The sequence below is a fragment of the Momordica charantia genome (genome assembly GCF_013281855.1).
Source record: "Momordica charantia cultivar OHB3-1 chromosome 3 unlocalized genomic scaffold, Mcharantia_2.0 BLBB01000003.1, whole genome shotgun sequence".
NCBI classification, from domain to species: domain Eukaryota; kingdom Viridiplantae; phylum Streptophyta; class Magnoliopsida; order Cucurbitales; family Cucurbitaceae; genus Momordica; species Momordica charantia.
This window is the reverse complement of record NW_028275161.1, coordinates 14,982,842-15,008,537: the sequence shown is the minus strand read 5'-3', so window position 1 is coordinate 15,008,537 and position 25,696 is coordinate 14,982,842. Positions and strand designations below refer to the sequence as shown.

At 30.6% G+C, this 25,696-nt stretch overlaps 2 protein-coding genes across 5 annotated transcripts; both read right to left on the bottom strand.

Annotated features, from left to right (window-relative positions):
* Positions 1 to 1,475: 1,475 nt before the first annotated feature.
* Positions 1,476 to 9,312, bottom strand: LOC111020545 (uncharacterized). 4 transcript variants are annotated; one of them, XM_088121677.1, is made up of 9 exons: positions 8,985 to 9,126; positions 8,404 to 8,526; positions 7,488 to 7,680; positions 6,527 to 6,576; positions 3,649 to 3,718; positions 2,828 to 3,552; positions 2,451 to 2,735; positions 2,265 to 2,321; positions 1,476 to 1,862 (listed from the first exon to the last, which is right to left on the bottom strand). In XM_088121677.1, the coding sequence occupies exons 2-9, from the start codon at positions 8,476 to 8,478 to the stop codon at positions 1,671 to 1,673; spliced, it is 1,647 nt and encodes a 548-aa protein (XP_087977803.1). In that variant the 5' UTR covers positions 8,479 to 8,526; positions 8,985 to 9,126; the 3' UTR covers positions 1,476 to 1,670. The 4 variants fall into 4 exon arrangements, with proteins under 4 accessions (XP_087977803.1, XP_087977805.1, XP_087977804.1 ...); XM_088121679.1 differs by having other exon boundaries at positions 7,488 to 7,582; XM_088121678.1 differs by lacking the exons at positions 7,488 to 7,680; positions 8,404 to 8,526 and having other exon boundaries at positions 2,828 to 3,333; positions 3,457 to 3,552; positions 8,985 to 9,312.
* Positions 9,313 to 15,989: 6,677 nt separating this feature from the next.
* On the bottom strand, positions 15,990 to 25,573 carry LOC111020513 (electron transporter, putative (Protein of unknown function, DUF547)). Its single transcript, XM_022297198.2, has 9 exons — positions 25,370 to 25,573; positions 24,369 to 24,419; positions 22,316 to 22,432; positions 19,250 to 19,579; positions 18,664 to 19,094; positions 18,451 to 18,550; positions 18,294 to 18,353; positions 17,501 to 17,587; positions 15,990 to 16,551 (listed from the first exon to the last, which is right to left on the bottom strand). The coding sequence occupies exons 1-9, from the start codon at positions 25,403 to 25,405 to the stop codon at positions 16,153 to 16,155; spliced, it is 1,611 nt and encodes a 536-aa protein (XP_022152890.2). The 5' UTR covers positions 25,406 to 25,573; the 3' UTR covers positions 15,990 to 16,152.
* Between the last annotated feature and the right edge of the window lie 123 nt (positions 25,574 to 25,696).

Here is a 25,696-nt window from a genome sequence, read left to right as displayed (position 1 = left end):
TACCCTTCATTTTTTAAATTAAATGAGATTAATTTTTTAAAATCAAAAGATATCATTTATGTACTTAAAAAAAAAACACACCACTTCTATAGATATGCATCTTGGCTTGAGTATAGTTTAATTTGATTAAAATATTAAATATCTACCTTTACTATCAAAGGTTTAAAACTAAGCTCATGTTGCTGAACTTAGATAAATAAAATAAAATAATTTACATAATTTCAAATATACATGCTATTTAATATTTATGCATTTAAGTTTACCCATTTTAATGAGTTGATTTTCTATAAGGAAAGATTCTTGTTTCTTGTTTTTTTTTTTTTTCGTTTCCAATTTTCTTAAGACATCTAAGCATTTTATAACTAACTTTGTTTTTTATTTTTCATTTTTTGGGAACATTCTCATAATTTTATAAAATTTTTGGAAACAACCAAAACAAGTTTCTTCTTTGTTGTTCACATGTCTAATTTGTTTCAAAACATAAATAAAAATATTGTTTTATCATACTTGAATTCTTAGAAGTGAAATACATTTTTCTTCATGAACAATAAAGAAACAGAAACGCTATCAAACGGACTCTAATTATTCATTAGACCACCACTTTATCAACTAATTTGTAGATAAGGTCTTAATTAGGAGTATACAAAAAGTTCGGTAATTCCAAGAAACCTAGAGACCCAACTTAGTTTAGGTTGAGTTTAGATGAATGCTCGATTTGAATTGGGTTTAAGATTTATAAGATCTGGCCAATTCGATTTGATTCATAGATTCATTAAAAATTAAGTAAAACTCAAACCAAATCGATTATATACATACGTAGATATATTTATATATTACATTTCTAAAATTTATTCGGCGCTCTCCCGTTCGCTCTGTACTCACTCTCATGATCTCGATCTTGATCACATCTCAATCATTATATTTGTGTTTCAAATCTGTCGTTGGGTTCGTGTTGGTCCCAAAAAAACAAAATAATTTACAATCCATTACCCAATTCAACCCAACCCAAAATTATAAAAGTTCGAGTTGAATTGCCCACTTGATTCCATTTCACCGTGTAAAAAAATTAATTCTCTAACCTAACCCATGAACACCCATACTGAAAGTAATTCAAGATTAGAAAATGGAGTAAAACACAAAACTCGCCCAGAAAGTAAAAGAAGTAATGTTTCTACATAACACATACTCAACCCAATTGAATTGGAAAAGATTACTGCATTAACAAATTAAAAACTTTCTGAAAAGGAGCTTCACTCCATCCAGTAATATTAATCACCAATCAAGTGAACAGTCACAAGCCAAGAAGTTCTAAATAATTTTAAAAAGTACATTCTGATCACAGTTAAAAAAAAAAACATTTTTCTCTTAGATGCAGCCAGCATAAGACACTTTTTCTCCCTTTTCTTTCTTTTTTTTTTTTTTTTTGGGTTTATAGAGATGGAGAGCTGAGACTGAACAATATACATCAGAGAAAAGAAAAGGAATTGTTTGGTGGGTTCAATAGTAAAGCAGAATGGAGGTTTTGTATCTGTTTGCCAAATCAGCCAGTGAAGTACAAAGCTTTCACATTCTAACTTCCTAATTACTAAAAATTAAAAAATAAAAAGAAAAGAGAAAAAAGGAAAAAAAAAAGGAAAGGAAAACCAATCTGATTCTCTATTCAACTTCCTTCACATAACTGTGGGCAAAGAAACAAACATGTTACTGGTAGTTTTGAAGGATGAAGTTGAGGGGGCTGAGCTTGAGCACGATTCCTTGGATTTGTTTTCCCTTGGATATGGATAAATAGCGGCCAGTTCCCGAACTCGGCGAAGAACTGATTCCGGTACTTGCTGCGATGCCTGCTTTCGACCAAGGACGACCTGAAAGAACTCCAAGAGATAATTATATAAATCTTCAGCCAAAGCACAAGATAATCAAAGATTTCAGCTTATGCAGACATTTGGGAATCCTATTTCTAAATATCATTTTGGCCCAACTATCAAGATTATAACTTTCTGAATGTTCTCTAAAATTTGTCCCTAAACTTTCAAGAGGTCGACTTCAGTCCCTGAACATTTAAAAAATAACTATTTCAAAAAATAACTATTTTAACCGGACTTCACGTGTTTAGTAATGTGTTAATGTGAGCATGTAGTCAAACCACATCAGTTGGAAGCAAATTTTAGGTAGCCGAATAACATGGCAAGAGCCGAGAAAGTTCAGGGACTTGAATAGATATTTTGTACTAAAGTAAAGAAAAAAAAAAAAAAACAGAACCCAACCTTTCTTCTGTTCTGCAACTGTGTGTCACTTGCCTTCAATAGATTTCTCCATTTGTCCTGAAATTGATGGCAAACTTCAGCAGAGGACTAAAATTGTGATCCATCTTGATATTGAAGAGGAGAAATTACCAGTTCTTAATCTAAAAGAGAAACAAGTTGAAAAGCAAGCTGTCAATTTATTTTTACCTTGAGATCCACAGATGTTCTATGTGAAGATGATGAAAATTGTAGCCTCTTAATTTCTGTCCACCTTCCGACACCATACTCTGAAACACCTTCCACCAACTTCATAACCTCAGAAAGAGTCCATGATATATGGTGCTTCCTGCGACTGCTGCCTTTTTGAGTATTATTACCTTTAGTGATGCACTCGTCTTCAGTATTCTCATCTTCTGACTCGGCCGAGTAAGACTCCACATCGTTTTTATCTTTTATGCACAAGATTCTATTATCCTTCATCCCCTCTGAGTCCTGATTTCGACAATGAGTTCAAGTAAGTACAACCAAGATTAGGAAATTACATGATAGATTAAATGAACTTGGTGAAACGGCTGTGTTCTTACCCAACATGTTCTCTTTTTCGCCGAGTGAACTTGACCTTCTTCTATCGGAAGACCGAATGGAACCTGAATACAACCTCCATTAAACGATTTATCTTTATGAATGATCGGTGCTGCTTTAAGTTTCTTTTGGCAGTGATTCTGCCTGTGAGATTCAGAGGGGAGAGACTTATCCTTGGAAGCTTTATGAGCACTCTTCTTGATAGTAGATCTTGACTTTTGTTCAATTGACTCTTCGCTGTATCTCCTAGGCGGCTTTCGCAATCTCTTTTCTGTAACAAGTGTATCTACTTTGTTTCCTTCATGGAAGGGAATGATTTTAGATTCATTAAGCTCAGAACCTGTCTTCGAGGAGTCACAACTTGAAAGTCGCTTCCTTTTCATAGGCCTGTCATCTGACATATTCTCATCATCCAAGCATGCAGTAGAGCTACCTGAACAGCCTGACGACCCAGTTCTGGATGAGATCATAAGTTTGCCTTCGTTCTGGCTGAAAGCCACATCATGCCCTGCAACCGTCAAACTATTTTTAAGCTGAATTGCACTCGGGAAAGGTGAATTCGGGTCATATATAGGTCGAGGCACTAGACCCCCAGCAAAAGACAAATCAACACCGTCTGTTGGATAAAAACCTTGTGAGTAGCTACCAAAATTCACATTGCCTAGAAAAGAAGCATTGCATGAACCAGGAGCCAAATTGAAGATGTCATCCGCAGTTTGACTCTTCACTGAAAACAACGAAGAGTTGAGGGTGTTGATCAAAATATAATATACAAAACTCCGAAACAATCAGTTGCAGGCCAAGACAGGAAAGAAGGTCTCACCCGTTGCTGGAAGTTTGTTTATCCCAGAACAGACAACATCATCTGTGCCTTGTGATTTTTCATCATGGTCCTAAAAATATGATCAGATAAATACCAATGACAAGTTCGACGACCATATTAAGGTATTAGTATTATCAATCATTGCCTAACAATATCCGAGGATGGTGATGTCAAAACAATAAGTAAATTATTATAGTAAAAAGGCAATCACTCGTTGGACTTGCCATTTGCAGAAAAGTTTCTATAGTTCAGCACTTACACACGATCATCAGTATTTTTAGGATACTCCCATATCTTCTGGTTCTCATATTGCTTAATGAACATTAGCTCAATTACATATAACCAGGTTGACTATCTAATTACAATGTTTAGAATACTTCTTTTATTTAAGAGACAATTTAATTGATAATCAATGTTTAGAATAACTGATACAAGAAATTTATTCTAATAATTAAAACATTGATACACAAAGGACGTGCAGGACAAAGCCGATATCTAAGAAGCACGGACACGGACACGAGACACGGGACATGGACACGGCGATACGTCAATTTATTTATTATTTTTTTTAGGATATAGGTAAATTTAACATAAAAATGCTAAATATACTTCGCTAAAAAACATAAATGTCAAGTAAATTTATTGGGTTGAAGATGTACCCACTAAAAAGCATAAAAATAGTAAATGTAATCCACCAAAAAAAATCCTAGAGAAAGATTTGAATTTGATTATTGGGTCGAAGTTGTCATCCTAATTTAGTAAAACATATTCTACTCCAGTTTAATTCATATGAAATTAGGGAAAAAAGGAAGTAAGAATAGAGCTTATTTAATTTAACTCACACAAACAGAAGGGTGGGTCACTAGGTAGCGTTTTAGGGTTTTTTTTTTTTGTAGTTTAAGTTTTTGAGATTTCAGCCAAACTTCTTGGACTTCCAAAATTGGGCTAAGGAAACAATATTTTTTTTATCTGGCGTGTCCCTCCCATGTCCAAAACGTGTCCCCACGTGTCTGAAATTAAAATAAAAAATTTAATATTCGGATACTTTAAATTGCGTGTCGGGCACGTGTCCGGAGCGTGTCCGGACGTATCCGTGTCCGACACAGACACTCCTCCTTCTGAAGTCTAAACAAGTCACTTTTTTTAAAAAAGATAGAGAATTATTCTATAACACCATTCCAATATAGCACAAATCATGGAAATAACTCAAGAATCTTAATGCTATATAATAAAATCATATTATCTATTTATTCAATTAATATTTGCTAAGTCTTCAACATCTGATTATTGAAACTTCAATTTTTCCCAGAATCTGATAATTTTCTATACTCCCTTTGATAATGTTCTGGTTCTTCTACTGATATTGGCTTTTCTTCTAGTTCTAGCATAGTTCATACATTTTGTGTAATATATGCACAGATTCAAATTTCCTTTCTTCAGCCCACGTCTATTGTTCATTCCTCCTTTGTGTGATTCCCTTCCTACAATATCCATAAAGAAGCCTTGTCCAGGTTTGCAATTGATTTCTCGTGTCCTTCAATCTTCCTATTCTTCTCTAATCTAATCCAGTTTTTTCAATGTTTGTCCAATTGCTTTTCTTCCATTGTTTGCCTAGTATGTTACTAATGCTAATTTTAGTTCTCTTGGTTTTGTTGATCTACAGATTATTTGTACCAGATTTCATGACCATAAGTGGCTTCAATTAATTGACAACACCTCTCCCTTCATTTTCTTTAATATGTCAACCATTTCCAACAAATTTCTTCCTCCATTTTGGATCCCAGTGTCGCTTTGATACCAATTTAATAAGAACACAATCTTGAGATTGAAAAGTAAGAAAAGACTGAAACTGAAGTGCAGTATCAAAGATGATTACAACAATGGTTAGTATGCATTTGCAAGCCTTGGCTAGACTCACTCCAAAATGTGTTTGTTTAATCTTTTAATGAGAAACCAAACTTTTCATTGAGAAAAATGAAAAATGATCAAATACACAAGGACATAAAAAACAGCTCAAAGAAAGGAGGCCCAACTAAAGAAAGTGGTTCTAATCCACAAGAATAACACCTAGCTGATAATTACAAATAACTTAGAAACTGACCCCACTGGACGTATTAAATCTAATAATCTCTCAAACATAATCTTTGGGTGGAGTCCCTAGAGATTCTACTATTTCACTCCATCCAAATCCCCTCACAAAGAAACAAGTCTGCCACAAAAATCTTCCCTTATCCCGAAAAGGAGACAACAAAACCTCCTCCATCAAAGCCTAACCGATAAAATGTGTTTGTTTTTAAACCCACATAACCACTTCTCTGACAAACTCTTTAGGTAAAAAAAAAGTAGGCCTCTAACATCCTAATAGTACTGCTAACCTTTATAAAATTCCTAAAATAAGTGTAATTCATGAGTACCAAGCTAAGGATGCTCACTACCCAATTAATACCCATGCCAAAAACTAGAAGAAGACTATCTACTACTAAAAGCTATATTTTCTACAAAAGAAAAATTATATTAAGAAAAAAATTGCGTACAAGAGAGATAAGGAAAGATTGTTCCTATAAAAGATGACCCAGATTTCAAACTACAGCAGGACACCTAATCCTGTAAAATCAGAAAAGTTACCAATTATTGAAGAACATCAGGGATATGCAACATGCTCTTCACCTAAGGAAAAATTTTAGAATTAAGGTTATAGCTACAGTTAACGTGAGTGGAAGTACATTTTCCGATACGAAATGTCACTTTGGTCCAAAATGATAGAGATAATACAGATTGAACATGTAGTTTCAATAGAGGAGGACCTCTAAAACAATATTGAAAATAGAAATGAAGAAAACAACTGTGCTGAATGAAATACTTGACAATAAGACCATACCTCTTGCTTGGTTCTCTCTCCTTCTAGTGTAAGGCTAGAATGCAATGATTCTGCGATAGAGAATTAAAAATTTAATCATAAGAAAGAATTGAAAGCATGAAGTATATTTTTTGAAACAGATGAAAACGTGAAGTACAAACAGAAGGGAAATTGTGATTTATGGTTTATGCTTAAGAAAATTCAGATACTAAGAACAACTGACAAGGATTCAATCACTTGACCCTACAATTGTAGTAGGATTTTAACACCCCAAGTAGATGGCTACCACAGGTCTGAACCAGTCAAACCAAATATCAAAAGCAAAAATATTATGAACATTAGAGAAAAGAACAAAAATTTCCCTAACAAATCCAATTTGGACAGCAAGTTGAAATCACTACCAAATGATAAAACACACCATCAATGCAAACCATCAATGCAAATGTCAATAAGGATTCAAAGTGAATCAACATTTGTCAACAAGTAAAAAAGACAGACGATGGTCGCCGGTTTGGAAAATAAACACGAGCCTTCTATAGATAGAATATAAGGAGATAAAATGCCAGTATTGAAATTGAAATGGAACAAACAACCTGCATAGTTCATAGTAAACAAAACAGTTAACTGACACAACGCTTTCTCCATCCATAGAACCTTTAAATCCCCTCTAAAGGGAAAAGGAAAATATTTCACTGAAGGGGGAAAAAGGTAAAATCATGTAAGAGAGATTTTAATGGTTTGCTCAACTCATTCCAACTGGAGAGAAAATATCACACTTCCAAGGAAACAAAAACATAAAAATCAAAAGAAGCTTCAAGACCAATCATCCCTCGTTGGTTGGAATGAAAATTAAAGGGTAGGACAATGTTTGAAGACCTTTACAATCAAATGGTTAGAGTAAATACGATAACACTTCATGAATTAACATACAGCTCCAGCTGCAATAAGAAGATAATAACTAATAAATCAATGAGATAATTACCACTATCAATCTTTATCTGATCAAATTCAACAGCGAATGAAAAATTTTCAATGCTTAAGCACTTATGAGAGTGGAACGTGTTGAAATCTAGAACACTGCCAGAAAAGCATTTGTTAAAGTCAGGTTCTAAGAAATGTTCCACTCCTAAGACATCTTCTTCTGGAACAGGGAAAATAGATAAATCCGAGTCAACCTAGAGGGAAAAAAAGAGGTTGTCAACAGAATAACAGGAACCAGAACCAGCCATCAAATTCTCGGGGGAAAACAAAATTACAAGAAGATAAAAGATCAAAAAGTAAATTAATATCAATATTGAGAAAGCTGAAGCCCTTCTATTTACTATTAGATTTATAATATTTTCCTACCGTATATTGTAGTGTTCAACTGTCAGGAGATAAATAATCATGATTGTATTGTAAATTAACACAAAATACTTTTGGAGACTTCTTTTCTCCTTAATTTTGTCATGCACGATGCATCTCTCATTAACAACATTTATAACAGACATTGGGGAAAAATAACACTGAATCCAAGTGATAACTAACAAGTTTAACCTAAACTAGATAGATGCAACATGGCAGTACTGTACCCCACAAGGGGAAGGGGAATGAGGTGGTAACACTTGTTCAAAATCGTTCCAAAGCAGAAAATCATTCTAAAATCTTGCCCCCATTGATAATGCTTCCACTAGAAGATATAATCAAGAGATAGAAAACTGGAAAGACTTCACTCAGTCTCAATTCCCTTCTTGCAAGCTAGAAGTACTACTAAATTTCCAATATTTTGAATGGTATATTAAAAATGCAAACAAAGAAACTAGAATAATGAAGTCATGAATGCCCCACCAATCAACACAAAATGCTACAATTATGAACTAATGAACTATTCACATCCACTAGGTGTAAATCATGCATACATCAGGAAACTCATAAGTAAACATTTTCGTAGTCTGATTGGAAGTCATCATAGTTTCCTTGGATGCCGCATTCATTGCGTAGTGAATTACAACCCGAACCGTTCCTTCAAGGCAATGCTAAGCCTGTAAATGAAGAAGATAAACCATGTTTCAAGTTTGAAGTGTACTTAGACATCCGTCAAAAACACACACACACGCACAAAATTCCAATTCCCCATCTAACAAAACAACCAATTTGCATAAAACACAACCGACACGAGTGAATGCAAATGAATTAAGAACCAAAAACTTTCACTCCGATCCTTATCAAAAGCAGTCCCAGGTGAACCTCATCCACTCCAACAGTCAGAGAACCACACAAAATCAATCAAAAACTTCCATGCAGCTAAAGCTTAAACCAGCACTGACCCACCAGACAAAATAAGCAACCACGACAAATTCATCAAGTGTTCGACAAGGAAGATAAGCACCCAGCAAACAAAAAGTGAAAATAAACAGAAAATAAGTACGAAATCACAAAAACTAAGAAAACCCAGAAAAGGGTAAAAGAAGAAATCGAGAAAAGCTCAAAAGGGAAGTACCGAAGCTGGAGCTGTGAAACAACCCAAGGCTAGAAATCCATGTCCGGGGCAAGAAGCTCAAAATTTCAGAGAACAGAGGCAAAAATCCACCACATTGCAATGTCCAACAGAGAAAATCGGGAAGACCCAAAACTGAAAAGGGAAGAGCGGAGAGGATTTTGCTGAGAGGAAGACGAAAGGAGGGAAAAACAAGTGAGGGAACCAGTGAGCAAAGCGGTGAACTTTTAGGTGACGGATTTGAAATGGGTTTGGGAATTGGATTTGAATGAGGAGAGTGAAGTCCGTGGAGGGGTAAGCGACAAATCATCGTCATTTGCCGCCTTAACAATGCAATACGGTCCTTCACGAGTCCATTTTGACTCGTAAAGCGTGAAAGAAAAGAAGGCTGAGCTTCCACACGCGCTCTACTTTCTCACGCGCCGGCCATTCAACTCTAGTTCTTCTGCCTCCATTCTCTCTCATCAGTCAAATTTTTATTTAGATTTTGTAATCATTCCTTTTCTCCTCCTTTTTTTTTCTCAATTTTTTTGAATTTAGATTTTGTCTCTTAATTTTAATTTATTTTCTACGTTAAATTGCCGTTAGAAAACTTTTAAAATTATGTCAGATAAGCTATTGAACTCTGAAAAAACTTTAACAAACCTTTAAATTTTTAATATTATATTTAATAATAAGCATTTGAATTTTAAAAATTTGTATATATTTATAGGAGGGAACTCCGTACGAATATGAAGCACATGGTACAAGTTATGCATAGAAATGAAAAATAATTTTGAATTAGCTTTGTTTATGAACAATGAAGAGTATAAGTAAGGCAACTATGAGTCGTCTAATGGAAGTTTGATCATGACGAACGCTAGCGACATGCTTAACGCATAAGCATGTCAAGTCAGATAGGAAGTGATGTTTCCAAAGTGATGAACAGGTGAGTTATGCGTAAGAACCTATCTTTGGGAGGAAAACAATCGTCGTTTCTAATATATATTTTTTAATTTTGTTAGAAGCTTTTAATAGGTCTCTAAATTTTAATTTAAATTCAAAGGTTTATTTAATATAAAATTGAAAGTTTAAGGACTTTATCGTCCTATGAGACACGTTGAAGAAAGCAAAAACACATTGGGTGGAGATTTAAACTCATGACCGTAGGAGATAGGTACTTTAATCAGGTGAGATGTGTTTAAGTTAGCTAAAATTTTCAATTGTTTTATCTTAAATAACATACCTCGAATCTAGTATGATCTGAATTTTTTTTCTTTGTTGTCTTTATGGTATTAAATATTCGTCGATATTTCTACATTTCCATCGACGATTCCATGTATCTACAGGTATGATATCGACATGAAAGGTAAATCAACATTTCTATAAAATTACAAAAGATCAACAAAATCTCAATAATATAGACATGATATTAATATCAATTATTTTTAAGTTATTTAAAAATGATAAACATTTATCTTAACTTATTTAGAAATGAAGAAATAATTATTTGTTAATTTAAATAGTTTTTATGAATTTTTTTATTTTGATAAATTTATAGAAATAGCTATCATTTTAGCAATATATTTTTATCGATGTTTCCATGAAATTGAGACCTTTACATTTAGATAGATGTTTAAAATTTTGGACTTACCTTTCTCATTTCATTTCAAACAATTTCTTACATAATTTTAAAAATAAATAGTCTTACAATTTAGAAACTATATTTAATCTTTCATAAATTTTCAAAACTAGATTTAATTTAGATAATTTTTCATTTTAATAATTAGATTTTATTAACATTATGTTAAACGGAATAGTTGGAGAGGCATGCCATCAGAGACTTTTAAATTGCAATATTATAAAAGTAATTTGTAAATAAGTATATTTAAATAATTAATTTTTTAATATTAAAAAATCCGAGAAATTCACAAATATAATATGTAATTTTGAAAAAATGATACAACTTTTTCGTTTTATTTCAAATATATAATAAGTTTGACATTTTTAGATTATTTTACATCACATTTAAGTTTAACTGTAAAATTTTAAACTTTCTTATTATATTTGAAAATGCATTTTTTACGCTATTTATCTAAATAGCTCAATATTTTATGTTAAATATTTATGGTAAAAATATTGTCTTGTTTTATTTAGATATCTAACACATATTATTATTCATATATTACTAATAGATTTTAGTTCTTCTCGTCTTATAGGCTAACTTTATCATAGTTTAGAAGTTTGAATATTCAATCCTATTTATAAAATTATTCATTAAAAATAATTATATCGATAGGACCAAATATAGAGTTTAAATTATTTTTATATATTTCTTTTCAACATGATTTTTACATATAGGGGGTAAAACTTTCCATTTTATAAAATATTGTGTTTGATTTCTTTTTCTTTTTTAAAATAACCTTACAAAGATATTACCAATTACGAAACTATAAATAAACCTTTTTTAACCAATAATTTACAAACTATCATGTATTTCCACTTTTTAAGTAACCTCAAATCCACCAAAATCACTCGACTTTGGTTGGACAGTTTTTAAATTTTCAAGACTCAGTGTAATTCTGTTTAGTTTTGAAATGATTTATTCTAAGATATATTTTTAAAAATGATGATGTTTCGAGTATCAAGAAAAAGAAAAAGAAACTTATTAGAAAAAACACATCAATCGTAACAAATGATTATATTTTTCGTCATATTTATTAATATTCGTGGTATTCTACGTCTTGAGATAAACCTCATGAATATTAATATGGTATTAGAGTCCAAAAATCCAAACGAACATTTGGTCCAAAAGTGAGATCCAACCAAAATTGATGAACGTAACCCAAAAGAGGCACCATCTTAAGAGGCATGTTAAAGATTTACATTGAAGATAAAGACTTAACAAATGTTTATAATATATAAGTAGATTATTAGTAATTCATCTTTGTTTTCCGGCACCACATGTTGTAGGGTCAAGCGATTGTCCTGTGAGATTAGTCGAGGTGCACGTAAACTGGCCTACACACTCACGAATATCAAAAAAGTATATATATAAAAAGATTATTTCTCTCCTCGTAAATTAATTTTGAGATTGAACCTGATGTATATTAATAATATTATCATTTTTCTTAATCTCTTTTTTAACTTTTATTGTTTGTTCCTTGAGCTCTTTATAATAAGAGAGAAGAAGAAAACGAATTATTTCTCTCAGAAAATAAATTGTCCTCTCGTTTAGTGTTGAATTTAAAAGGGATGGAGATGAACACAAATATGGGAAGTTAAGAAAAACAAAACTTTGTATTATTTATTTGAAGGTTTGTGTATAGAACAAGATATCTAATCCTGTCGACTCTTAAAAGGTATTTGTCATTGGACTCTTTCAGTAATTTTTTAGTTTTTAGTTTTTATTTCTAATAAATTAGAATATAATTGTATCAGACAACTATTTATTATTTATCTTTCTTTTTCTTTATTGAAAAAAATACATATAATCATTTCTTATTTTTTATTTTCTAAAAATTTTAATTAAAAAATAATAAAATTGATAAAATAATGCTTTTACTAATGTTTTGAGAAAACCGGAAAAACAACCACAAAAATTGTTTTCAAAATTTCTACACAATTTTAGAAATATTTCTAAAAATGGGAAACAAGAATAAAAAAAACATCATTAAATTGGCCCAAAAGTTTGCGCTTGACATTTTTTAAAAAAATATTACTAATTTTAAAATTTATTTAAAAATATTTCATATTTGAAACTTATTAAAAAAAATAAGGGGTGTTTTGTAAATGGGTGGCCACTATGTCGGTCTTTACTTGTTTAATTAAATAATAATTATTATTTTTTAATCAATCTCATATCTCCTTTATGGACGCACCTGCCAGTCCTCCATTTTTTTTAACAAAACTTTTAAACTAAATCTAATACAAAAATATCTAACGACCTGTTTTAAAATAAACAAATCTAACAAAATCTTAAAACAAATCAATTTTTTGAAAAATGATCTAAATTCATAGGAGGCCCGTCTGTTATGCATTGCATGAAAGAACCTTTCTTTGTATGACTTCTCTTTTGTCACAAGTAGGTTTTTTAGTCATAGCTAGACAGCCAATCTCAATGTCCTTCTCCCCAATGCAGACTCACCCCTAATAACCAACGAACAGTAAGTACTTTTCCATTTTAACACAGACGAAGGAGTTCAACAAAGCTGCTCACGAGAGAATTTTGAAAAAAAAAAAAAAAAAACTCTTCCTTAACGCAAGCACTTTTCTAGTCGTTCCTCGCTTGTTAGTCCGTTGGAGCTTCCTCCAACTCAGACATTGGTCACTCAACAAATCTAATAAGTAAACGCATGTTCGCATCGCAACTAATAGAAAAAAACTACTAATTAAATATTTAAAGTTTAAACTAAATCTAACTTAAAAAATTAAATGAAAATGAAGAATATTTTTAATTTAATTGATCCATGCTAATTAAAAATGAGGTGGCGGCGGCTGGGAGACCGACAGTTTAGGATTTGCCCAAACTGACCATCAACTTTGGTTCGGTTGGTTTTGGTCGGTCATATCGGTTTTCCATCCTCCAATGTACACTCCTAGAGTTTGCCATCAAAGAGAGAATAAACCGTTTCAATAAGTCAACAAGTTTCTCCCTCTGTTCACCATTCTTCTTTGATCCCAATTCAGATGAAATGTACTTTGAAATTTGTTCAATATTAATGGAACAAAGCAGTGAAAAATGACTAAAAGATGGGGGAATATAGTTATATGAAGGTGGCTGAAACTCAAAGTCAGAAATTGTAAGTGGAAAATATGATGAATCTCCGTCGAAACTGTGCCGAAGTAGTTGTTGCACTCTATCTCGAGGCAACGGAGGAAGGAGAGGTTGGTGAGGTGGGGGAATGGGTTCGAGTGAGTGATTGGCTAGTCAGAGACCGATGATTCTGGCTTAATTGAATTGTAGAGAATGTCGCGCCACAAGGGAGCCAAGAATCTAAGGCACCATTTGGATACGGATTTGAATTTAAATCTAACCCAAAAATAAATTAAATTAAAAAATATATTTAATTTTTATATAATTTTTAAAGTTAGATTTTGTTTTAAAATTTAAAGATTTTGTTTGATTTATTTATCTGATTATAAAATCTCGGAAGACTGTCCAGTGCCGTTAATACGGGACATAAGAGAGAGAAAAAAAAGATTTTGCAGATTAACATGGTCGGATAATTTGCGACACGACATACATTATTTTTTGAATAAGATTTAAATATGAAATATTTTTAAACCAAGTTGGAAAATTAGTAATATTAAAAAAATAAAAAACCTCTTCTTTATTGCTTTTAGATTTTTCTAGAAATACATGTATTTAGTAATATTGTTTCATTTTTGAATATTTGATAACTCCTGTAATTGATGCAACAAAGGATTGTGAATCTACAAGGATGAACTAACTCGTCGTTAAATTAGATTGTAGACTACAACTCAACTACATGATATCAAAATCGTTGAGATATATTTATAGGCTTTGTACATACTCACTTGTCATGTATTAAGGAAGTTGGTCATGATTGAAGTCGTTATTTGCAATTGTTCTCATAATTGTATACAAAATTTGAGCCAAAAGAGTTTTGTTTCTTATTTTATATTTTCGTTCTAAAAGATACAAAAGCATTATTGTATATATTTGAACTTAAAAAACCAAACATACAATTCGACCATAATTCATTGATTAAAACATCTTGTTATTTCTGTCCATCACTCAACCAAAAAACTGGTTGGATAAATTTAATTCATATATGAATATCTTAATTAATACCCTCTTACTCTGATACTATGTTAACTGGAAGAAATTTAGAAATAATACACTTTTAAAGTATTTATAAAAAAGGGCCTAACTAATACAACAGTTTTACTGAAACCAATTAAGTAAATCGTAACTAATTTATATAACTAAAGTTTTAATGGAGACAAAATTGAAAGTTTAATTAAATTAGTTTTTAGGTTATTTTGTTTATGGCATGAGAGTCTAAGAAGTTAAAACAAACATTCGGTCCAAAAAATTAAATGAGATTCAGTTAAGATCGATGAGCTAAAAGAGCCACGATCGAGCATGTTAAGGATCCCATATTGAAAAAAAGAATCTTACAAAAGTTTATAATAGCATGAATTTTGTTTCTCTCATTGCCAATTAATTTTGAGATGAAATCGATATTAATAATATTAGACATTTTTAAATTTCAAGTACTTATTTATTGTTATTTTGTTTAAACTTCAAAACCGAACTTTACTAAACCGAAATAGGTGCCACGTGGGCTACAAACAAAGACTAAAATTTAGTTATTAAAACACTCAACCACAATGGGAACTCAACTCAACTAACATAGAGCCTCCCGATTAGTCCCCAAGTAAGAAAAAGGTTTGAATGTTGATTCTTCGAGGAATCCGATTATCCTTAAAACGCCTTAATTGGAATTAGCAAAATACCGACTAGCAAGAACTCTCGAAACTAGAAGATTTAGTTCACATACAACCCAACATACTTAGGGCTCGTTTAGTAACGTTCCCGTTTCTTATTTCTCGTTTCTAATTTTCTTTAGAAATCTACATATTTTGCAACTAACTTTATTTGTTGTTTCTCCTTATCTAGGAACATTCTCACAATTATATAGAAATTTTGGAAACAATCAAAACAAGTTTCTTCTTTCTTGTTCCTATTTCCACTTTGTTTCAAAATATAACTAAAAAGATGGTTTTATCATACATGAATTCATGGATGTTGGAGGCATGCAATTCATTTTTTTTATTAAAAATGAAGAAATGGAACAAGAAATAGAAACGTTACCAAACGATCCCTTAGAAACTAAATTTATGTAATTTATTAACATTAGCCTTTACAAATCAACCAATCAAATTATACGCCAACAGTAGTCAATCAAGACATATTGTATCCTCAATGAAATACATGTTATTGTACTAAAAAGCTCGTAGAAAGCTGCCAACTTAGAACTTCGAACCCTACGTAGCTAATTTAAATCGCAATACTCCAAACGAAAGAGAAGCAAAATTTACTTCAAAATGATGTTGAAAACACTACTCCATACGATCCCTCGTCTTCTACATTACATTATTAATTTTTACAAACCAATATATCAAACAAGAAATTAAAAAAAAAAAAAAGAGGAATGATAAATCACAAAGGCAAGAGATATTGAAACTCGAAATCATAAGGGAGAGTGTGGATGGTGGGGGGATGGCCTGATCTGAAGCACTCAACCATGGATTTCCTCAGACTCCCGGAGGTCGGCAGCTGGTGGCACACCCACTCCGCCGCCGCCGCCGCCGTTGTCGTGAACTCCGGCAGACTCCGGACCAGAAGCTCCGGCACTGCCACCCTTCTGGAGCTGGTCACCACCACCGAGGCCTGCAGATACTCCAGCTTCGATCTCTCCAGCTCCGCCGCCACCGCCTCGCCGCTGTATATTCTCACCGCCGGAGAAGAACGGGTCCCGCAGCACAGCCCGAATGTCGCGTTCGCCTCCCACGATTCTAGCCCGTACAGCTTCCCAACCACCCTTTCTTTCTCCTCATCCTTTTTCACAACCACCCAAAATTACAAATTAAAAAAAAAAACCATTTGAACTTTTTAATTAGTATGGAAATTTCATTAAAGGAAAAAAAAGATGAAGGTTTAAATTGGGTTTTAGTTCAACCTTTTTTCTATTTTGGAATTTGAAATCTTTTCTTTAAAGAATAATCGTTTTTGTTGTTGTTATTATTTTGCTATTTAATATTCAATCATCCAATTCTCACTTTTGTCTAACGGTTTAATAATACACATTATTGAAGTTAGTTTATTAATTTGTTTAAAACAAAAAAGATAGTTTAATAATCATTTTGGTTTTGGTTTTCTACCCCTCAAAATTATTATCGATCTACCAAAATTTGAAAACTTAAAAAAATAGTTATAAAACTCCTTTTTGCTTTTTAAATTGGGTTAAAAACATGTGCTTTTAGGAAAAGTTAAAAAAAATTACTAAGAATAATCATAATTTTTAAAAACATAAAACTAAAAGCAAAATTGGTAAAAATTCAGGTTCAAATTAAAATAGTCATTCTAGATATTTAAGATTTAAAATATTTTTTTTTAAATTCAGAGACTAAAATATAATTTAAACATGAAATTGCGAGACAAAAATTTTGGGTCAAAATATCATTTTGCTTCTTCTACTTTTAGATTTATTATATTTTTTAATATTTGTATTTTTAAATGCTTTCAATAAATCTTAAAAATAGTCTTAGTTTCAATTAGAAATTAATTTAATCATTTTAAGTCTTTCATATAAAAAAAATAACAAACATATCTACATTGGTGCCTTTTTTTAGAATGGAAGTTATTATTTTTTCTTTTTGCCTAATCATATGAACTAACCAAAATTAACAATAAAGACTATTTTTTTGGTACAACATGTGAGGTGGAAAATTGAATTCATGACCTCTTTGAAATGATATTTTAACCAAAATTATGCGCATTTAATTACCTCCCTGTTAGGAGACCCTGGTTTCTTTAGAATGTAATGCTCTATGGCTGGTGCGTTTATGGAGTTGCCTCCAATGTTAACCGTTGCCTGAATCCAAAATAATTAACATTAAACATGTATTAGACTAATATGCTCATAAATTTTTAACTTTGTATATAATTAAGATTACCCGTTTAGAGCCTAACTTTATGGATAAAGACACTTATAATTATTACTTATTCTAAGATTGAACGAACTAAAAAAGATTCTAATATGCTCATAAATTTTATGATTGAACTTGCCCCAAGTCAACCCATTACATAATTTTTAAACAATGCAATCAACATGTTATGTAAGTAAAAAATTGACAGAGTTTAAACAACATAGATCCCTATTAGAATACATACCTACATGGCATGTTAGAATTTTTTAAAAATATAGGGACTAATTGATAAATATAATTTAAAAAAATTCAAGAATGTATTAAAACAAAAAAGGTAAAATACATTTCCGGTCCTGTATTTTAAGCTGGATTTTCTATTTGGTCACTAAATTTGAAAAAGCGATAGTTTGGTCCCCGACCTTCAAAAATAATTCTAAAAGGTTCCTGGAGTCAAACATTAGTTAGTGTCACTTTTTAAAATTTAAGGACCAAATAGAAACCTATCTTCAAACTCAGGAAATTCAAGAACAAAAAAAACAAAAGTGTGTTTACCCGAATAAAATTTGGAGTTCGATTCACAAAAAAAAAATATATATATATATACTTTGAATTTGGAGATAAAAAGGGCTTTGATTTATCTGATTTACTTGCCTTGTTCATCAAAGCAGCAAGTTTTTCTGGGGATGAAGGCACTCCATATTGAAGAAATCCCTGAAAATAAAAGGAAAATTTTCTTAGCAAAGGCCTCAAATTAAATGAAGTTGAAATTGAAATAAAAAAAATGGTGTTTTTTTTCCACAAAATTTACATGCATGATACAAGCATTGTACATGTTGATCCAAAATGCTAGTTTCTGTTGGTAACTCAATGGCCTTAAATCAACTCTTTGCAAATTGCTCATCAGGGCCCTGCATTTACCAAAATTCCACAAAAGGGCAGAATTTTTTCAGAACACGGCTCGGTTCGGATATTAATTTGATTCACCAAACGCGGAGGGCTTAAAACTAAATAAATAAAATACCTTAGCTTTCTTATGAGAGGGATGAAGCTTGGACTTGATATGGATTTGGGGTCCATGGAAGTTGATGTGAATATAACCAAGTTTTTGTAAGGGCCAATGTCCCTCGGGATCGACTCTTCGTTGTCGAAGATGGCGTAAGGATCTTGTTGCCTCGATTCTTTGTGTAGCGGAAGACTCGAGTTCAGGCCGTTGTTCTCGACTCGGAAGCTTCTCGAGCTCAGGGAGGAATGCAAAGATCTTGAAATGGGACCTGACTTCTCTAGCTCCATTGTTCTTGAGGTTCTTAGTAGTCTCACATATATGAAGTTTAAGCACTTCATTATGCTCTCTGATAGCTTGTTGGGTTGCCAATGCTGCATGTTTTCTTCTGCTTGAATTGCTATTGGGACCGATTTTAACCCCGCCATGTCTAATGGATTCCGCTCTCGTTGCTAAAAAACAAGTGAATTTTCACACGATTACAGATATATATTAAATATGTTATAATCTATCAACTTAAGCTACTAGAGCGTTCGTGAAGACTAGCTATAGCATTCGGGTCTCTGACCTTCAAAACAAAATACGACATGTATGTATGCGTTTGTACCTTTGGAGAAGGATGTCGGGGGTCTCGCAACGGAGACGAAGCTACGAGGAGGCCGCTCTTTCGGGAAACCAGTCTTTCTTGGACCTGATGAAGAGGCTGAGGATGAGTGATGTGATGTTGAGCATTGTTGTTGTTGAGAGCATAATAATCTCCCTTGATGGCCTTGCTAATGAAATGGAGAGCCTTGGTGTCAAAACTAGTTGCTTTATCATTGGACTTGGAATTTTGTTGTTGCTCAGTTTTCAAGTCCTTTTGGAGTTGTGTTATTTGGAGCTCAAGCCTTGCTATTTCACTCTCCACCATTGCTAGCTCTGCTAGTACTTCCTTCACCTGCATATTTTCACAAACTTCACATTCTAATTCTTTCTCCAAAATTTAAATCCCGTCGTGGTCCTTCAGCTTTTAGTTAATTTATTCTATTTTGGTCTCTGAACTTTTAAAATATTTATCATCATCGTCTCTTCAAAATATAATAAACCTGAAAATCTAGGCTAAACTTGACTTTTTAAAGTTAGGGGGTAAAATAAAATAATATTAAAAGTTTAACATCAAAATAAAAAATTAAACCTAAATATTTTCTAATGGTTATATATATATATATATATTTGTGGCATCAAATTAAACAACTTCTTCACCTAAAAAGACTAATTCAAGGGGATGAAACTTTCTATCACTTATGTGAGTGTCTGGGACAGCTTGAGCACACCTCGACTAATATCATGGGAGAATCATCTGACTCTACTATATTTGGTTGTCAAGAAAAAACATATGAAATCAATTCCCAAGTAGAAAGTCACTTTGAACCTATTTCCTCAAAATTCTTTTGATTTACCTTGACCCCTCTAAACCAATCACACTATCATAGTTAACTTTCAATCACAAGAATTAGCATCTAAAAAAGTGCCTGAAATTATGCAATATAAAAATGAGTTTTTGAAGCAAATTTTTGTTTGTTACCGAATACTTTTCCCTCAAGTCGTCATCAAAGTTCAAAGAATTATTTAAAATTCTTTATATTGTTTGAAATATAATTAAAGTTGTTTGTTTGGATATTCCTAAAAAAGGAAAAGAAAATAAAAAGTTTACTGGTTTAGGTTCTAAATATAAATTAAAATATATCAATGTTAAATAGGTAATTTACTTTGAAATTCTATAAAATCCGACCATTTTGATTAAGAATTTTTTTGAAGTAAAAACACTATTTGGAGTCAAGTAAGATCTCAAATCATTCAAAATCTTAATTAAGTACCAAATAACAGATTTCATTAAGTTTCCAAATAGACCCAAGGGATTGTAACCAAGAAAGGGAAAAAAAAAGGCATGAATTTGTCTTAGAAATGTAATTTGGCCACAAAACAAGAAGAGCAAAGTTGGCATCACAACATGTGGTCTTTAGAGAGGGAGACAAAGCAGAAGTTGTAACAGAACTATGAAACATGTCCCATCTTATCAACTTCTTTCTTTTTCTTTTTCAAAATTTTGAATCATTAATTAATGCATTTAATTTCATAATTTTAAGGAAAAATAAAAGAGACCATAAACAGCATGTCAGAAGTCTCAGAAAAACCACCCACATTATCTTATCTGACACCACAAATTTATTTACATGATATTTTTCAGTACAATTATTTTTTGAAATGGTTTAAATGATATTTTTTAGTACAATTATTTTTTGAAATTGTTTAATTCCTATTTTTATCCTAAAATTATTTCAATTTAGACTTTCAAGTCTTTTTTTTTTCCCTTTCTTAATTAATTCTGCTAAAAAAATATTTTAGTTCAAAATTAAATTTTTATTAGTTATATTTAATCATAATTGATGCATAAAAATTGAAAAATCACACTACATTCTAGATTGGATCAAATTTATATTTTGAACTCTTTCCTATTGACTAAAGATGTCTCGATAAAATCAAAATAATACTGCTGTGAGCATAGTTTAAGTGGTCAACGCTTTTTTTTTCACTTGTAGCCAAAGTTTTTTAAATCGAAAATAAGTTTTTTAAAATCACATGTTTATTTATTTTTTAATTTGGCCAATATTTAAAAAATGTAAAAGAAAAATATAACAAGGAAATAATGATTGAACAACCTTGTTTAAAAAAAACTGAATATCATAATAGTATTAAATACAGTATAAAAAATCTAGTGTTTTAAAAATTTTAAAAATAAAGGAAATAATTAACCTTCATATGTTTAAGGATTATTGAAAAGGTTAATTGGAAAATAATTTTACAAACTTGACAACTAAAACGATTGTAGATATAACAAAAAGTAGAACACAAGTTAAATGGGTTATTATTATGATTATTGTTAATTACTACCTAAATTAATTAATGATTTCAAGATTATATCACATTAATATCTAGATTAACTATATTTTAATTAACGATTATACCTACAATAAAAACATATGGATTACCGTATCATTAAAATTATTTATCCAAGAACTTCCAATCTCTAGAAAAGAAGTAAATGCCTTGACCATATTCATTGTTGGGTATATCTATATTTAAAAAATTTCCCCAAAAAAAGTGATATTTATACTTATTTTGATAAGTGAATATATTCACTAATATCTAAAAAATCAAGCTGACACTTTCAAGTTGCTCTTATAATGTAGGCCCGTTTGATAACGATGTCATTTTAGTTTTTCAAGTTTTTAAAAACTATACTTTGATTTTTCATAATTTCTTGGTATATTTTCACTTTTTTTTTAAGAAAATATAAATTTGAGCTCTAAGTGAAATTTAAAAACAAAAATAAGTTTTCATAAAAACTACTCGTTTTAGTTTTTAAAATTTGCCTTAAATTTTGGAAAAAAATGTCGGTAAAGAGTAGATGACAAAACAAAGATAACACATAACCAGGAGTAATGAATAAGCCATCAAATGGGATCGTGGACGTGTAATCTCAAATTTCAACTTTTACGACTTGAAAGGCGAATATATATTTATACTAGTTACTATAATGTATAATCTTTTTTTTTAATAACAATTCAAAAATACACATTACAAATATATAAAATAGTAACAAAAAAAAGTAGGATTATTTTGTTGTATATACCTTGGGAGGAAGCAAGTTAGAAATGGCAAGTGCTGAACCATTTTGCTGTTTATTAACACCTTCTAAAATCTCATGCACCTTTTCTTCTTGATTAAGCAGCTTCTGAAGCATCAATACCTAAAAAAGAAAATCAAAATATTTTAAAAATAATAGAACTTTAATTTTTTGGCTGGTGAAATTTAATATTTTAGGTGGTATGTTCTCCCAAAGAGAGATGATAGGTTTTGTTAAATATTCCAAAAAAAATTGTAAATAAGATTAAATCTTATTTTGATCCTCCACTGTTATGTTATTTTTATTTTGGTTTTTAAAAATTTTAAAATATATATTTTTCATCTTTAAATTTTTTAAGTTTATTTTATTTTATCAACTTTTAAAATATCTACTTGAATTATTGAACTGAAAAAAAATAATCATTTTAATTTTTGTTAATAATTATTTAAGAAAGAGATAATGTAACTTCCAATATTGGTGCTAATTTGAGCAGGTAAAAAAACTATAAATTAAGTTGGTTGGCAAATTAATAGCTAAGTACAAAGATGATTTTTCTTAATTACAAGTTTTAGAGACCAAGATGATTGTTTTTTATTTATTTATTTTTATTTAAAGATTAGAATAGAAATTTTGAAATATCATAAATCCAAATGGAATAAATGTAAAGTTTCAAAGTGATATTTTTTAGCCATCAAAACAAGATTTAAACTTTATAAATATAACAAAAAGTAAAATATACGTTTGTCAATGATTCCTATGAGTCAAAAAAACAAATCAAGGTTAATAAGTGACTATTGTTATAGTTTATTTTTTTAGAGTACAAGAAGTGCGGAGATTCGAACCTCCAACTTTCAGAGAGATAAATAATGTTTTGATTAAATAATTAAGTTATGCTCACCTGACTTTTGTAGCAGTATTAACTAACATATTGATAGCTATTATCAAAAGTTTGAGTTATTGAAAACTTCACATTTATTCTTCTTATGTCGAAAACATTATATTTACAAATATTTTTCATTATTGCAAGTAATCAAGTTTGTAGTGTTTTTGTTTTATTTAGAGATTTTAAGAGAGAGAGAAGGGTTTGATTTAAGTTTAATTTTGATTATAAAGGGATAACAGCAACAACAGAAAAATAGCTCTCAACTTTGAAGCAAAGGTAACAATAATTCAAAATTCCCAATTGCTAAAAGCCTTTGTAAAATTGCTATTGAAGAGATGATGTCACCAAATTTGCCCAATACAACAAAAATGGGAAGAATTGACTATTAATAGTTAAGTAGTTTAATTAAAAAAAAAAAAAAAAGGAAAATGAGAGGAAACTCATATATATATCAAAAATATTTTTATTTTGTCTTTTGAAAAGTGTCTTTAGAGAATACTCAAGAAAACAAGCAAATTATTATTTGACAACCTTATTTTTTAAAAACAAATTTTTTTTATTGTAATAAAAAAAAAGTGATATAAAATGGCCTAAAAACAAGTAAATTATTGTTTCAAAAATAAAAAATAAAACAAATAAACTTGCCCATCCATGCCCATGGATGTCCTCTCCCATGAATAGAACTCAACAGCCATAGACTCAGAAGGTACTATTAATCCCATCCCCTATGGCTTGGCTAGTGTTTCAAAATATTTATCATTAATTTCCAAAAATTCACCAAAATCAAAACAAAAAATAATTACTATATTTTTAGTTTTTAATATTGGAGTATTTTTCAATTCAGTGCCTTATGTTAAAAGCAATTTTTAGCCAACATTTATAAACAAAAATTAGCCAATCAAGAGACGAAAGTTTTTAATTATATTTCTCCTCCAAATTTCAAACTTTTAGGTATCATAATTCATCATCTAAATTTCTGTCGGTTCTAGAAGTAGCATGTTATACAAATTTATCATCAATCAATTTTAATAATGAGCGAATAATTAAAAATGTTAAGATATAAAAGACTAAATTGAAAATTTTTAACATTAGAAACTAAATTAAAAAGAAAAAATTCAACTGAAACATATATTTAGGGAGAAAAAAAAAACTTTTGACAGCAAAATGCAAACAAACCTCTCTTTCAAGCTCCTCCCTCTTTCTCTGCCCACTAAGCTTTTTCTTCAGCTACACATTACATGACATCAAAGAAAAAAAAAGGTAAATTTAATATTATTCCTTTAATAATATATCAAAGAGCAACTTATATATACTCCATGAATTTATAATTAATAAATTATCCCATCACTTTAATAAATAATTAATAAATTTAAAATTAAGGTGATGGGACTTGGTAAATTTATAATCATATATATATTGGAAATAATCCTTCAACTTTTGATTGTTTCCAAATAAACCTCATGAGTGAATAAAATTATGAAATGTCATATGGATGTGGATATTTAACAAAAGTATTTAATCAAGTTATTTAGTGTGTGCCTTATTAAAGAGTATTTGTAGATGATTAAAAGGGTTTCTATTTAAATGGTAATTAATGTATGATTAAAATTTTAATGAGTGTTTTTAACCAAGTTTTTAAAATTTTCAATATTAAATATTTTAAGAAATCTAGAAATAATAATAATAACAACTTAAAAATATGCTTTTACATGGAAGATTTAATTAAAAAAATAAAAAAAAATCAAAACTCACCGGTGATCCGTTTGTTTGTCCATGATTTTGAGCGTTTCAACTATTTAAAAAAAAGTCCTTTATTTCTTACATGAATTTGAATGAATCGTGATGTTTTTTTTCCCCTAAAAAGAATAGATTTTACAAGAATTTTAAGATAACTGATATTTTCATTTTCTATTACCGAATCTCTCTGGCTAATTCCCAACAAAAATAAAAAATCATTGGAAGTATTCCCCATGAGTATTTCGTCGGAAATATATACCCATGCTTTTTAATTTTCTAGCGTCAGGAAAAAAACCTGAACTTTTTGTAGCGAGGACTAAAATGATTTCTCGAATTTCAAATCACATCAAAAACCAACAAAGGGTGGGTTAATGATATAAAAAAATTTACAAGGGAAAAAAAAGTGATGAAAATAATTAGGAGAAAGGGAAATTACTTACAAATTGGGAGGGAGAGTGTGGAGGAGGAGGAGCCATGAAATTATTGGAACAAATTTTGGATGGTGGCCATCGAGAGGTTTTATTTGAAAAATTTGAAAGAAAAAAGTTTAGTTGGAAGAAGATGGAGAGGAGCTTTCAGTTTCAGTTTAAGGTTTGGTTATGAAGAAAACTGAGGGTGATTGAATTTTCGTGGGGAGTTGGGTTTTGGCGTAGCTTACAATTCTACTTTTTTTTTTTTTTTTTTTTGCCTTTTTCTTCTCGTTGTTGCTGAGTTTTGCTTTTGGTTATTCTCTTATACTCTACCATTATATTATCCCTTTACTTTTT